At 56.4% G+C, this 12041-nt stretch overlaps 5 protein-coding genes across 5 annotated transcripts; all 5 read right to left on the minus strand.

Annotated features, from left to right (window-relative positions):
* Positions 1–211: 211 nt before the first annotated feature.
* Positions 212–1360, minus strand: L226DRAFT_575992 (uncharacterized protein; the record flags this gene model as incomplete). Its single annotated transcript, XM_067685287.1, has 5 exons — positions 212–741; positions 799–873; positions 926–1017; positions 1074–1114; positions 1178–1360. 5 exons carry the CDS (start codon positions 1358–1360, stop codon positions 212–214), a joined length of 921 nt encoding a protein of 306 aa, XP_067529492.1.
* Positions 1361–1654: 294 nt separating this feature from the next.
* L226DRAFT_472601 (carotenoid ester lipase precursor) lies at positions 1655–4082 on the minus strand (the record flags this gene model as incomplete). The annotated part of the gene is made up of 15 exons (XM_067676475.1): positions 1655–1897; positions 1964–1998; positions 2055–2305; positions 2361–2412; positions 2468–2573; positions 2631–2898; positions 2956–3025; positions 3076–3141; positions 3192–3199; positions 3250–3324; positions 3390–3417; positions 3474–3486; positions 3543–3607; positions 3673–3866; positions 3934–4082. The coding sequence occupies 15 exons, from the start codon at positions 4080–4082 to the stop codon at positions 1655–1657; spliced, it is 1623 nt and encodes a 540-aa protein (XP_067529493.1).
* Positions 4083–4794: 712 nt separating this feature from the next.
* Positions 4795–6987, minus strand: L226DRAFT_526915 (cytochrome P450; the record flags this gene model as incomplete). Its single annotated transcript, XM_067679079.1, has 10 exons — positions 4795–4873; positions 4962–5108; positions 5170–5298; positions 5385–5656; positions 5722–5735; positions 5799–5922; positions 5989–6253; positions 6321–6512; positions 6601–6730; positions 6789–6987. 10 exons carry the CDS (start codon positions 6985–6987, stop codon positions 4795–4797), a joined length of 1551 nt encoding a protein of 516 aa, XP_067529494.1.
* Positions 6988–8012: 1025 nt separating this feature from the next.
* On the minus strand, positions 8013–10817 carry L226DRAFT_310416 (carotenoid ester lipase precursor). The gene is made up of 13 exons (XM_067673788.1): positions 10424–10817; positions 10154–10350; positions 10024–10088; positions 9929–9969; positions 9798–9878; positions 9659–9732; positions 9523–9592; positions 9204–9471; positions 9025–9130; positions 8922–8973; positions 8602–8852; positions 8484–8518; positions 8013–8413 (listed from the first exon to the last, which is right to left on the minus strand). Exons 1-13 carry the CDS (start codon positions 10606–10608, stop codon positions 8165–8167), a joined length of 1674 nt encoding a protein of 557 aa, XP_067529495.1. The 5' UTR covers positions 10609–10817; the 3' UTR covers positions 8013–8164.
* Positions 10712–11862, minus strand: L226DRAFT_310466 (uncharacterized protein). The gene is made up of 3 exons (XM_067673789.1): positions 11833–11862; positions 11390–11762; positions 10712–10891 (listed from the first exon to the last, which is right to left on the minus strand). The coding sequence occupies exons 2-3, from the start codon at positions 11662–11664 to the stop codon at positions 10816–10818; spliced, it is 351 nt and encodes a 116-aa protein (XP_067529496.1). The 5' UTR covers positions 11665–11762; positions 11833–11862; the 3' UTR covers positions 10712–10815.
* Between the last annotated feature and the right edge of the window lie 179 nt (positions 11863–12041).

Raw genomic sequence — 12041 nt, forward strand, 5'->3', positions numbered from 1 at the left:
ACATGCTAAGGACAGATGAATGAGTCTCGCTTTGTCTTGCCTTGAGCATTCTGTCCTCCGACATCTTTCGAAGACAAATGCAGAGAGTGCTTAATTGACAGGCTGCGTACACCGCCGTTGTCTTCGGAATTGACAATGTTGACCAAGGCATGCCACTGTTGAAGGGCACTGCTCCAGCCCAGGCACTCCGGACCGCTCCTCCGCATCCCACTCAGAGCCTCGTGACGGACCAGACCAGGAACCAGTACCTGTCCGCCTCCGAGTCCTGGAAGTCCCACCCGCCCGTCTCAATGAGCTCCGTCTGCACCCTGACCGTCCCCTTCACGAACAGCTCCCCGTCCCACAGCTGCGTCCAGCTCTCGGGCGAGTGGTAGAACGTCGAGACGCTGCGCCCACCAGCGTGTGTGACGAACGTGCCCTTCTCGGGCCGCCCGGAGTGGATGCCGATGACCATGGAGCCGGGCTCAGGGGAGAGAAGGCCGGCGATTGCACGCGCGAGCTGCAGCTGGCCTGCTTCGTCGAAGACGTGGAAGACTGAGCAGACGCTGATGGCGGAGACGTGCCCGTGCAGCGCGCTGAGCGAGGTCAGCTCCGAGAGGTTGGGCCGCGGCGAATAGGGCTTGGTGTAGAATGGGTGGACGACTTCGAGAAAGGAGGGATCGAGGGCGTCCCCAGCGAGGAATGGTACAGGATACGTGCTTGGAGTTGTGTTGAAGAGCTTGTGTCCTAGCTCCAGGAATTCTAGAAGAGGGGATCGTGAGATGCTGTCAGAGTAGCAGTGGCTCACTGACCACCTACCAGGATGGAGGTCAGTAGCCATGACGCTGTCAATAGGATAACCATCTGCGACAAGCTTCCTGACATCGTTGCCGACTGTGCTGTGATCAGAGAAAGGATCTCATATTCATAGGAACAACGCACTCACAGCAGCACCCGATGTCAAGGAAGATGGGGTACTCGCGAGTCCTCCCAAGCACGAGTATCTTCTCGTATCCTGGAAGTCGTGCCAGTTTGAGCCTGTAGGAAGATAAGAGTAAGTTATCAACGCACAGATTCATACCGGGTGTTCATACCGGGTGAACGAGAACATCCGAATACATGGGAACGCGTGGATCTGCGACCGTGTCGTGATCAGCCTTTTACACAGCGAGTAGAAACCAGGAACGACGGTACGCACCGCATATGCTTCTCGCTGTACCCGAACCATATGCTCTTTCAGAGCGGCCTCGTCATGGATACCTGTCCCCATCCTGAAGAACTCAAGCTCCTGTTCGTCGAGCTTGTAGAACTTCTCAGAGCCCTCCAAGGACACCCAGGGCAGGGCGACCTTGGCTTTTACAACCTCCACAGTGTTCGACATGGTCTGGCAGTGTCTGGATCGGGGCGTACGCCTCGTAAAATCAGAATATTAGAAGCAGGCATACGCAAACACTTCCTCTATATATGCGCATGAGAGAATGGCACGATCAATGCTGGTTGCAAGATGGGCGGGCGCGATCTGTATGCGAGCATTCACCGCGCCGAATATGAGTGCCTGACGGAATGAGAAGAACGGATGAGAGTGGCGGAGGCCTGAGTATAGTATACACTTTCTGACAGCAGTCAGCGAACACACTCCACTCTTACGACATGTCACACACAAAAGCTCAAGAGGTCAGAGAGGCTCTGCGAGACTGAGTTGCATCACGAAATCCATCGCCTCCTTGCGGAACGTATCCTGGATGACCTGCAACGGAGTGTCGCCCTCCACGAATGCGAGCAGCTGCGGCGACCCGGGCGTGTACGCTGGCCATTTGATCTGCGGGCCACCGTTGGGGTCGAGCGTGTTGACGAAGCGGACGAGGAAGTCTGTCATATCTCCGCCGCCAAAGACGTTGGGGAGCTCCGTCGTGTGCGTCTGTAACGAGGAGCCGAAGAAGGTTGTGAGGAACGGAAGGCATAGATTAGCGTGCTATGAACTCACCGCGCCGAGCCCTGTGATCTTGTCACGCTCGTTGACTAACATCGCTGTGAGATCTCCGAGCGTGCAAGTAGGACGAGGTTGAGCCACTCACGGAATGAGCGCGCGACTTGCGTATTCGCGCGCTGGTCAAGCAGGAAGCGACGTGTAGCTTGGAAGATGAAGTCCCCCTGGAATGCGGCGAGGCGCTTGAACTCCGGGGTGAACGCGAATGCATCTCCAGTACCAAACGGCGAGCCTGCGGCTGGGTTGGCAGGATAGAGGTCGAGCAGGTGCTGGATCGTGGCATCAGATGCACTCGGGAAGTAGTTACTCTTCAGATACGCCGCGGCTTCCTGGGCAGTACTGTAACGCCGCCGTTAGCGAACCGAATGGAGGCATGAACGATGGTGCCACTGACGTGATATTCAAGGATGCAAGCGAGAATAGCGTTCCTTCATCCTCGCACGAGCCTGAATAGGCCATTAGCGCCGTCTCGGACATGCACGGCCAGAGAACGGGACCGACCAACGACGAATGGTATGTCTGCTACACTCCCCTTCAAGACTAACTGTTGCGGACCATCCTTGAGGAATACGCCATCTGCATGAGGCATCCACGGCGTGTTGAGGGACTGCACGAAACACGTCAGTCACATGCATGTGGCGGGCGAGCAACAGCCCACACATACCTGGAATGATAAGAAAGTGGGCGTTTTGTCCATGGCTGCTGTAATCGCTTCCGCGGGCACCTCCCGCAGACACGCGAGGGGGTCGCGAGAGGACGAGCATCCGGTCTCGGAGACTATGAAGTCAAAGGTGGGCTGCAGCTTCGAGAAGTCCCGCGTGGGAAGTGCCGATCCGGATTCCATCCAGCCTGCGCGAAAGAGTCCCTCGGTGTTCCCGCCGTTCGTGATCATCTGGAACAACACCGCTTGGCTCCCGGCGCTCTCTCCCCAGCTGTCCGTGGCGATGAGCGCATGAGGGGTGCGGTGAAGAGTGGAAAGTGCCCCTTACATGGTCACTTTTGTAGGGTCGCCGCCGAACGCGGCGATGTGCTTCTGGACCCACCGAAGAGCTTCGCGTTCTGGACATTTATCGTGAGCGCAATCTCAGGAGTCAAATTCCACGCCTCACGATCTCGCAGTCCCAAGTTGCCGAGACCGGCCTCTTGGATCTCGCGACCACCCAAGAATCCGAACGCTACCAATCGTTAGCATCGCACTTCCTTCACGAGTGAAACGTGACCATACCGCTCAGCCTGAACAGGGACGTCAGTGCACGACAACGGCGATCGCAGGGTGCACATACCGATAGTTCATGGAGACGAAGATCACGGGCAGCCCGATCTCGATAGACCTGTTGACAACAACTGCGCCCGGGCGACTGCAATTGCAAAGGCAAGTAAGTCAACTGACAGCGCTAGCAGATGGAGGAGGGACGGAACGTACACTGCATTAGAGCCGATTTGGTATCCTCCTGCGCAAAGGGTTTCGTTACGAATGGACCTCCAGTTCAAGGTCATGATCAAGTACCTCCGTATATCCACTGTGAGAGGTAGCATTCAGCATGATCAAAAGACCTAGAGCTGATATTGCGCGTACAGCAGCAATAGGCAACTTAGCGTCCGGACGAGTCCCAGCCGGAACGATGACATTGATGTTCAAGCCTGTCCGGCGAGCGCATCAGTATTCACGCGATAGCGAATCACGAACACGCAAGAGCTCGACGCACAGTCTTCACTCTGAGGGACGTCAGGCGGTGTAGTCATCGGGCCAATGAACTGCGAGATCTCAGGTGGAAGGTCCGGGGGGATGGTCGGCAGGTTGATAGTCTGCTGTATACATTGGTTCCCGAACGTCGTCGCGTTGATGACCCCGCTGTACCGAGTGATGGGCTGGGGCAGCTGCAGGCGGAGCTTCCCAATCCTGGTGGTGGTGCGCAAAAACTCAGGACACCCGGTGTACTGTGTGGATTAACGGCAGGAGTACTCACGGTGCCTGTGCGAAAGGGATCCCAAGGAAGGATGAGGTGACACTATCGGATGTGCCTATGACGGTCGCGTCGTCGAGTCTGACGGTGGGAGCACCAGCAGCATGGGCCAGAGGCACGAGACATGCGAGGAGAACAAGAGTGTGCTGCATGTTGAGCCGAAAATTGAACAGCACAGTGTCGATCGTGTCACTCCTCAGTGCCAAAGCCGAAGCACTTTTTTATATGTTCGCACAGAGGCCGAGAAGGTTGACATGAGTAACACAGAATCTGCATGAACTAGATCCACTCACTACTTCGGTATTCCGTCGAGGATCAGTGTGAAGCCGAGGAAAACTCATAGTATCCATCGGAATGAGAAGAGCAACGTGCGACGGTCAGGCGAACATCAATCCTATAGGCAGCGGTACATCGACCTATAGATTGCGCAGGCAAACCCTGGGAAGCCTTCGAGCCGCTCCGCCTGGAAGGAAGCCGCATGATGTTGCGATCAAGTCATGAGGCGCGCAGGGTCTCACGGCGGAAGAGAGGGATTCCGTCGATAATAATAATACGTGCTTGCAAGGCGGCCAGTCCAAACGGTTCTTGAGTGTTCGTATTTATAACATAGATAGGTGATGATGATGATGATGGTGGTGGTGGTGGTGGTAGTGGAAGAGAGCAACTTGAAGCTTGAGAACGAGTTCCCGTCTGCCACACAACTGGCCCGGCTTTGGCCGACCCTTCCGTATAAGGCAAGTGACGTGGTACGGGCTACGCAAGTGACAGCACTAGAATGGCCCGCCCTAGCTTTCGATTGCAAAGCTAGGCAAGAGAGCATGTAATGTGACAGCAGCGCAGGCGCACCGAGTATACTATAGAGCATCAATCAACAAGCTGCTCGATCAACAATGCCTTCTCCGGAGAACGCGGGCGGATCTCGCAGTCGAACTTCTCCGGTTCACTAGTTGATGAGTACGCGCAGGCGCAACATCAGCATAATCGATCCTTTATGTGCTGCCTTGAATGGGCAGAAAGAAATCATTGCTTACGAAGTGATGGAATTGTTGACAAACTTGGCTTCCATGGGCACAGGCTTGCCACGCTCGTCGAGCGGCGGAGTGATGGTGAACGCGTGCAGGACCGAGGCACAAGTGATAAACAACGACGCGGTCGCCATGTGTTGCCCGGGACAGACCCTGTGCCGCCGCGCGCATCATTCAGTATCGGTAGCACTTCGCTATATGTGAGCTGACGCACCTCCGCCCGAAGCCGAAGATGATCGTAGCCGGGTCACGGACGTCTTCGTTTATCCGTCCATCCTTGTGGAAACGGTCTGGATTGAAGCGGCGTGGCTCGGGGTAGATCTCTGGGTCCTTCGCGAATCCCCTGGTGAACGCATACCAGATGTCAGTGAGCCTCAGCCATTCGTAACCACACAGGGCCATACTGCCAGCGTAGAGTACAGTACGCACCAAAGATTAGGGAGCACGATCGAGCCTCCGGGAATGAAGTAGCCATTGTAGACGTCATCCTTGATGGACGAATGCGGAAGGGATGTCGGGGTGCCGACGTGCCACCTGAGGACCTCCTTCACGAGCGCGTTGACATACGGCAGGGAGTCGCGGTCGGTGAAGTCGGGGAGGCGCGTGGGCCCGACGACGCGGTCAAGCTCTTCTTGAGCTTTCTTCTGCACTTCGGGGTAGAGCGCCATGGCGAGGAAGAAGACGAGCGCGGCATTGGCGGTCTGCACGGAATATCAACTGTCATTATAAGGTAGCATGTAGCCACAATACAATATCGATGACTTACGGTATCGCCTCCAGCTGATGAACACGGGTGATTAGCTCACTGAACGCAGGCAGTAGATACAGTCGTTAATCACTGACCAGTGTAGATCGTAGTGGCTATTCCTGCACCCATTGCCTCTTCTTCAGCTGCAGCGTCCTTGCCAAGGTTAGCAGCCTTCCGCACAATAGTCGCCAGCACCGAGTCGTTCTCCGCCCCCTCCTCCTACATAGACAACCGAATCCACATTAGCTCCAGCACGATGAGCCTTCAAGTAGAAAATTGGCCTACCAAATGTTGCTTTCCCGCCTGCCACAGTCCACTGGTGATCTCGCGCATGCGCCGCTTCATAGGGGCAATATGGCGCTTGAAGCCCGCCCCGGGGAACCAGGATGGGAGGTACTGCAGGATGGGCAGCGACTCAACCAAGTATTTCCCGGGGACGCATAAGTTCGCGCCGATGACGTTCAGCTCGTGCAGCATGCCGATATATTTGTCGTCATCGCCCTGTGGCTCGAGCCCATACGCGATGAGGAGCGCGACAGCGCTGAACGTGCTGCGAGTGCATATGCCCACAAATTAATTTTTGCAACCCGAGAGAGAAAGAAGGGGAGTCGACGTACCGCTGAAGGTGCTCCTTGAACTCCTTCGGGCTGGCGAGGAGGTTGCGCAGGAGGCCGTGAGTGACATGTAGCTGGTAATGGCGGTACTTGGTGATGCTGTCCGGGAGGAGTTCGTGGTGCAAGATGCGCCGGCGAGCGCGCCAGCCGGGGCCGTAGCTCATGAGGGGGAAGTTCCAGTGGTAGATGTCCGTCCTGCAATAGTTTAGGCAGCGATGATGAGATAGGGGAGTTATATTGAACTTGGAGTACGAGAATTCGATGGATGAAGACGGCTACGTACAATTCGCCTATGAGCAGCGTGGGCCTATCTGAGTAGTTTGCGGACCGTTTATCGAGGAGGTCGCAGGCAGCCTCGTACGAGCCGATAGATATGGTAGACTTGCCGAACACGCTCAGATGCACGAGGGGCCCTGAAAAGGTTGCGAACCTCAAACATAGTCTCTGAGACGCAGTGAGAGAAAGACGCACCGTATCGTTTGTGGAGCTCAAAGAGCCCCTCTGCCAAGTCTCCCTGCGGATAGTCAAAGACGTTGCCGATAATAGGCCATCCCGGAGGACCGGGGGGCAGCGGCAGTGCGTTCCGCCGTCTTTTGAGGTATAGGAGGGCGAATACGGATACAGCGAGGACGGAGGCGGATAACCACAGCGGATCGAAAGTGAGGGCCATGGTGATTGACAGTGCAATGAGTGGTCGCAGTACAGCTGTCGTTGTGGTTTGACGGATGATGCCCAGAGCGGATTTTGTACGGCCTGGAGATATACTCTGCACTTTGACGCGGTTAACGCAGAAGCTGGAAGGGAGTTGGGGGCAGACTCATGTTGCCACGACCATCCGGTCTCACGTCGGTACCGCAATTCGGTCCATTGGAGTCACTTCCGCCTTGCGAGAGTATGCCGACGCAGGACTCAAAGCACTCGGAATGAAGCGGGAGTAGTAAACTCGGGCCGCCTATTCAGAGAAACGGGATATTCACCTCGCAGCTGCGTCACACAACATACAGCAGAATAAAATCTTGAATTCTGGCGCGACGGGGACAGACAGTCCGAGAGAAAGCGATGACTCACGGATGCGCAAGTATTCAGGCGACCGGGACCGACGTGGCGGGAGTCAAGTCTACTAAGCGCCGCCCGCCGAGTCTCGGTGCACTGGCAGCCCAACTTGAACCAGTGTACCTTCAACTTGTCGAAATACCTCTTTCCCTCTAATACCCACATGTACAGACAGGTCACCGCCCAAGGGCCCACCATGCGTTCGCATATCCTTCCTTGAGCCTAGTCACCACGAACAGCTCCGTCTTGTCCTGGCTCGGAGCCCGACATACGCGTCCGCGCGGACTCACATTCAGAGTCAGCAGCGGAGGCATCGCCATTCCCAACGCTCTAGATTTCTTGCTCGCGCTTCAGTATCAGCACCTCCGACGGATCCGGATCTAGAGACTGTAACTCATCCCAAAGAAGTGGTCAGTGAATACCCCTCGTACTCCATGCCCGAAGATGATCACACAGTCCCGAACCACTGGTTTCGGAACGTCGTGTCCTAGGGCAGGTGCGGCCAGGCGAGAGGGAGGACTCAGATGGTTTCGTAGCGGGAGAGGAAGATGGGAGAGCTGCCCCCGCCGTACCAACTTCAAGTTGCTCCAAATCCGGTCAGTACTGTCGGACATGAATCAATGGTCCAGTGTACTAGTACAACGGTGTACAGTACATATGTATACAGAGAAGTACTACAACAGAGTTACGACAGAAGCTAGACCAGCTAATGGTATCAATGTGTGGTGTCTTCCAAAAACAGTCAATAAGTACCGGGATAGTAGCAACAATACTCCGAGTCCAGAAAGAGTGCTTCAGTTAGGGAAGCGCAGGCTCAACGCTGACAGCTCGTCAGTGCCCGCCAGCCGCTCGTCGTCCACGGTGACGTTGATCGGCGTGCTGCCGTCATTGAACTGGAGCGTCAAGCGGGCGGTCGTATTGTAAGTCGGCCAGACGGGCTGGGATTCGTTGCTTCCGTTAGGGTCGAGGTTGGTGACGAAGCGGACAAAGTAATCCGTCATGTCGCCCGGGCCGAACGCGGTGAATAGATCGCTTCCATGCGACTGGGATCATGAGCAAATAGGTCAGTCTCAGCAGTGGAGCCACGAAGATGCGAAGGGAACTATTACTGACGTCTCCGATTCCGACGAAATTACCCCGCGCGCTCACTTCAGGTTGAGACAGGAGCCATTGTCAAACTCGTGAGTCACTCGGGCCATGAATCACACGAACACGAAATGACGAGACGCACAGAAGTTGAACCACTTTTGGTGCGCCGAGAACCTGTCCAGGAGCTGCCGTCGAGGCGCGTTGAAGTACCAGTCGCCCTGTATCGCAGCAACGCGCTTGTAGCCTGGGGTGAACGCGTTGGCGCTGCCTGTGTCGAACGGAGAGCCTGCGGCGGGATCAGCCGGGTACAGCTCCAGCAGTTTGTTGAAGTCCGACGGGGACGCGCCGGGGAACCATGTCTGCGATAGGTAGCCCGCGAACTCTGCATCTGTCCTGTGTGCATGCATCCAGACTTGCTCAGCCTGGCCGCCAAGACAAGAAATGTCAGAAGGAGAGACGTACGTGAGGTTTAGAATTCCGAGCGAGAAGACGGGGCCTTCGTCCTTGACGTCTCCTGTAGCAGCGATCAGCACAAGCGGACTGAGTCCAAGGAGGGAAAACGTGCCGATGATGACGGGCACGTCCGCGATCCTGCCGTGGGTGGCAAGCTGTTGGGGTGGGCTCGTGACAAAATAGCCATCCGCCCTCGGGAAATACGGAGTAGAGAGACCCTAGAGGCGCGGTACAAGCTTCAGCACCATGTACAGTACACCTGCAAGCTGTAGTCGAAGATCAATTACGCACTGTGAAATCGGTGATCGCCGGGGTGTGGTTCGCAGCCGCGAGCAAGCTCTCCGCAGGGACTGTGCGCAGACACGCGAGCGTGTTGGTGGAGTTCGCGCACCCAACCTCGGCCACGAGGGTGTCGTACGTGCCCTGAAGCTCGGAGATGTGCCCAGTGGGCGTGGACGAACCCGAGCTCATGATGCCCGCGCGGAACAGGCCCTCGGTGTTGCCGCCGTTGAGGAAGAGGTGGAAAAAGACGGACATGGAGCCCGCGCTCTCGCCCCAGCTGCGTGATTGTCAGCCGTCTGCGCTGCCGGGAACGGGACGCTGGGCTCACATCGTGACCTTCTTCGGGTCACCGCCGAAGGAAGGGATGAACTTCTGGGTCCAGCGGAGAGCCGCGCGTTCTAGGAATAGGGGCGAGTGTGAGTTGAGAGAATCAGAGCGGGGAATCGTGATGAGGAGTAGCTCACGGTCCTGCAGGCCTAGGTTCGCGATGCCCGCCTCTTGCACCTCCTTGCCGCCGAGGAACCCGAAGACATGAAGCCTTTGAGCAGACAGCCAGATGAGCATCACGTCCATTTCACGATGTCCAAAAGACGATGGGCGTACCGGTAGTTCAACGCGACGAAGATGATAGGCTTGCCGATCTCGATCGACCTCTCGACGATCGCTGAGCCATTATATCCGGTCCTATCGTCGCAATGAGTATGGACGCCTGCGCTACTGATGAAGGCACGTACATAGCGTTGGATCCATCCGCGAACCCGCCCCCGTAAATCCACTGAGTTCGTCATCAGCACCTGATCAGCAGTCTGAGAAACGATCGGTCACTCACGAAAAGCACGGGCAGCTTGGCATCCGCGGACGTATTCGCTGGGCGGATGACGTTGATGTGCAGGCCTGTAAATAGCAGATGGAACCTAAATGAGTTCAATATATTCGAGTTTCTGCGCTGCACTGCTTACAGTCCTCGCTCTGGGTGACGTTGGGGTTCGCACTGAACAGCTTCAACACCGGCACGGCGCCCTGCAGAGCTGCTTGCGGGATGTCCGGCGGGAGCTCCAACGCCTGCTGAAGGCATTGGTTGCCAAAGGATGTCGCGTTGATCGTACCCTTGTAGGACTCGAGCAGCTTGGGGAGGCGCAGGCGCAGGTCCCCGACCCTGTCTCACGCAACAGTGCGTTAGTCCTATGTCGGCTGAGCTGATAATGGGGAGACGGGGAATGGGCACTCACGGGGGGTGCGCGTAGGGTATCCCGAGGAAGCTCTCCACTGGGCCGGTCGCTGTGCCCACTACGGTGGCTTTGTCGAGCTCGACGCTCGTCGTACTCTCCGTGCCGGTGGGGCATGCGCGAACTCCCGAGGCGAGCCACAGGTGCAAAAGAGGGAGGGTGGAAAGGAGCGTCGGGGTAAGGAACATGATATGAGGGATCAGGACGTGGTCCACGAGTTGAATGCGCGCAGAACCTCTGCGCACTCGGTATATATCCCTAAGCCAATGCCAGCCTCAGAGTCGAGCCATGACCGAGTTCTTGCCCCAGAATGGTCAAAGCCATTGAAATCCATGTCATGTCTGCGTGCACGCCGACGGCGCCGAGTGGATGCTCCAAAGGCGACGCGCAGAGTTCTATCTTCTCTCTTCTCGGAAGCACGATGGGGATGGCGTGCACTGGCGGGCGTCCTCCCACGGTACTATATATGTTCTGCGGGCAGCGTATTGGATGAGCACGTCCAATCAGCGAAGCATGATGAAGAAGACCGACTGACCATGAGGACAGATCAGTATCTCATTCGTGGTGAGGCTGTGGCAGGCAACCCGTTCCTAGCAGGCAAGTAGCAGAGCACGATGGCCATGACGACATTCGGTGCACGACGCCACAGTGGCAGTGGTGTGTATGAATGAACGTACGCGTACACATACAAGCATTCAGAGGCGTAACCTTGGACGCAGGGAGCAGTACATCACTCTCGTCAACCCAGGTCAGGGACTCGCGGAGACGCACCTAGAACCAGTGATGCCTCTCTCCGCGGAGTGGGTAGCCGTAGGAACGAGATAATATCTCAATTCATCGTCTTCTCGAGCTCACCGGGGTCAGACGATCCCCTGCAGACTCACGACTTACGAGAAGACACTTCGGAGTGATGGGAGACTATACGCAGATCACTTCGGTATCCTGATGTGACATCAGAGATTTACGCACCTTCCGGTTTGCCAGGTACCGCAACGTACGCACCGTTGCGAAGAGCTATATCGGTGAAGGCACCGCGGTCGTGACCGCAGAGAGACGTAGCATATCGCTGAGATGCCACCGCCGTTTGCTTGATCCGAAGACCTGCCTCCACCCGCCTCTACCTGCCTCTGCAGCTTCCTCGCGCTGTGTGGGTGGGAAAACCCTAAGCCAGCCATACGCCTGCGTGCACAAGTGTGCCGGCGTTCAGCCCAGACGTGTTGTCCGCGAATCGCGACCAGTGGCATGAGGCTAACATCGTCTTACTCGCACTCCATGACTCGAGTAAAGGGTTCTCTCGCGCGAGCGTGTCGAAGGCATCTAGCCCTTTGAGTGTTCTTCATCACTGGTACCTCACCCGCCCATCAATACAGCCAATGCCTCCGATGCCGTACAACACACGACAAGCTACGTACCTGCTGAACCTCCGACGCAAAGGCGCGATGAAGCCATGACTTTATTGCCACGCTTGCTGAGGCTATTCAGAACGAGTATACAATAGCTTGAGGGTTTCTGTGCATCCAGGGGCTACATTCCTGACGTATATTGTTGGTGCGCAGGTTCGAATTAGCAGAATGGGAGGAGGCTGGAGGAGGAGGAGGAGGATTGTAGAGCCTCGTCCGAG

This window comes from Lentinus tigrinus (genome assembly GCF_003813185.1).
Source record: "Lentinus tigrinus ALCF2SS1-7 unplaced genomic scaffold L226scaffold_53, whole genome shotgun sequence".
Classification (NCBI taxonomy): Eukaryota; Fungi; Basidiomycota; class Agaricomycetes; order Polyporales; family Polyporaceae; genus Lentinus; species Lentinus tigrinus.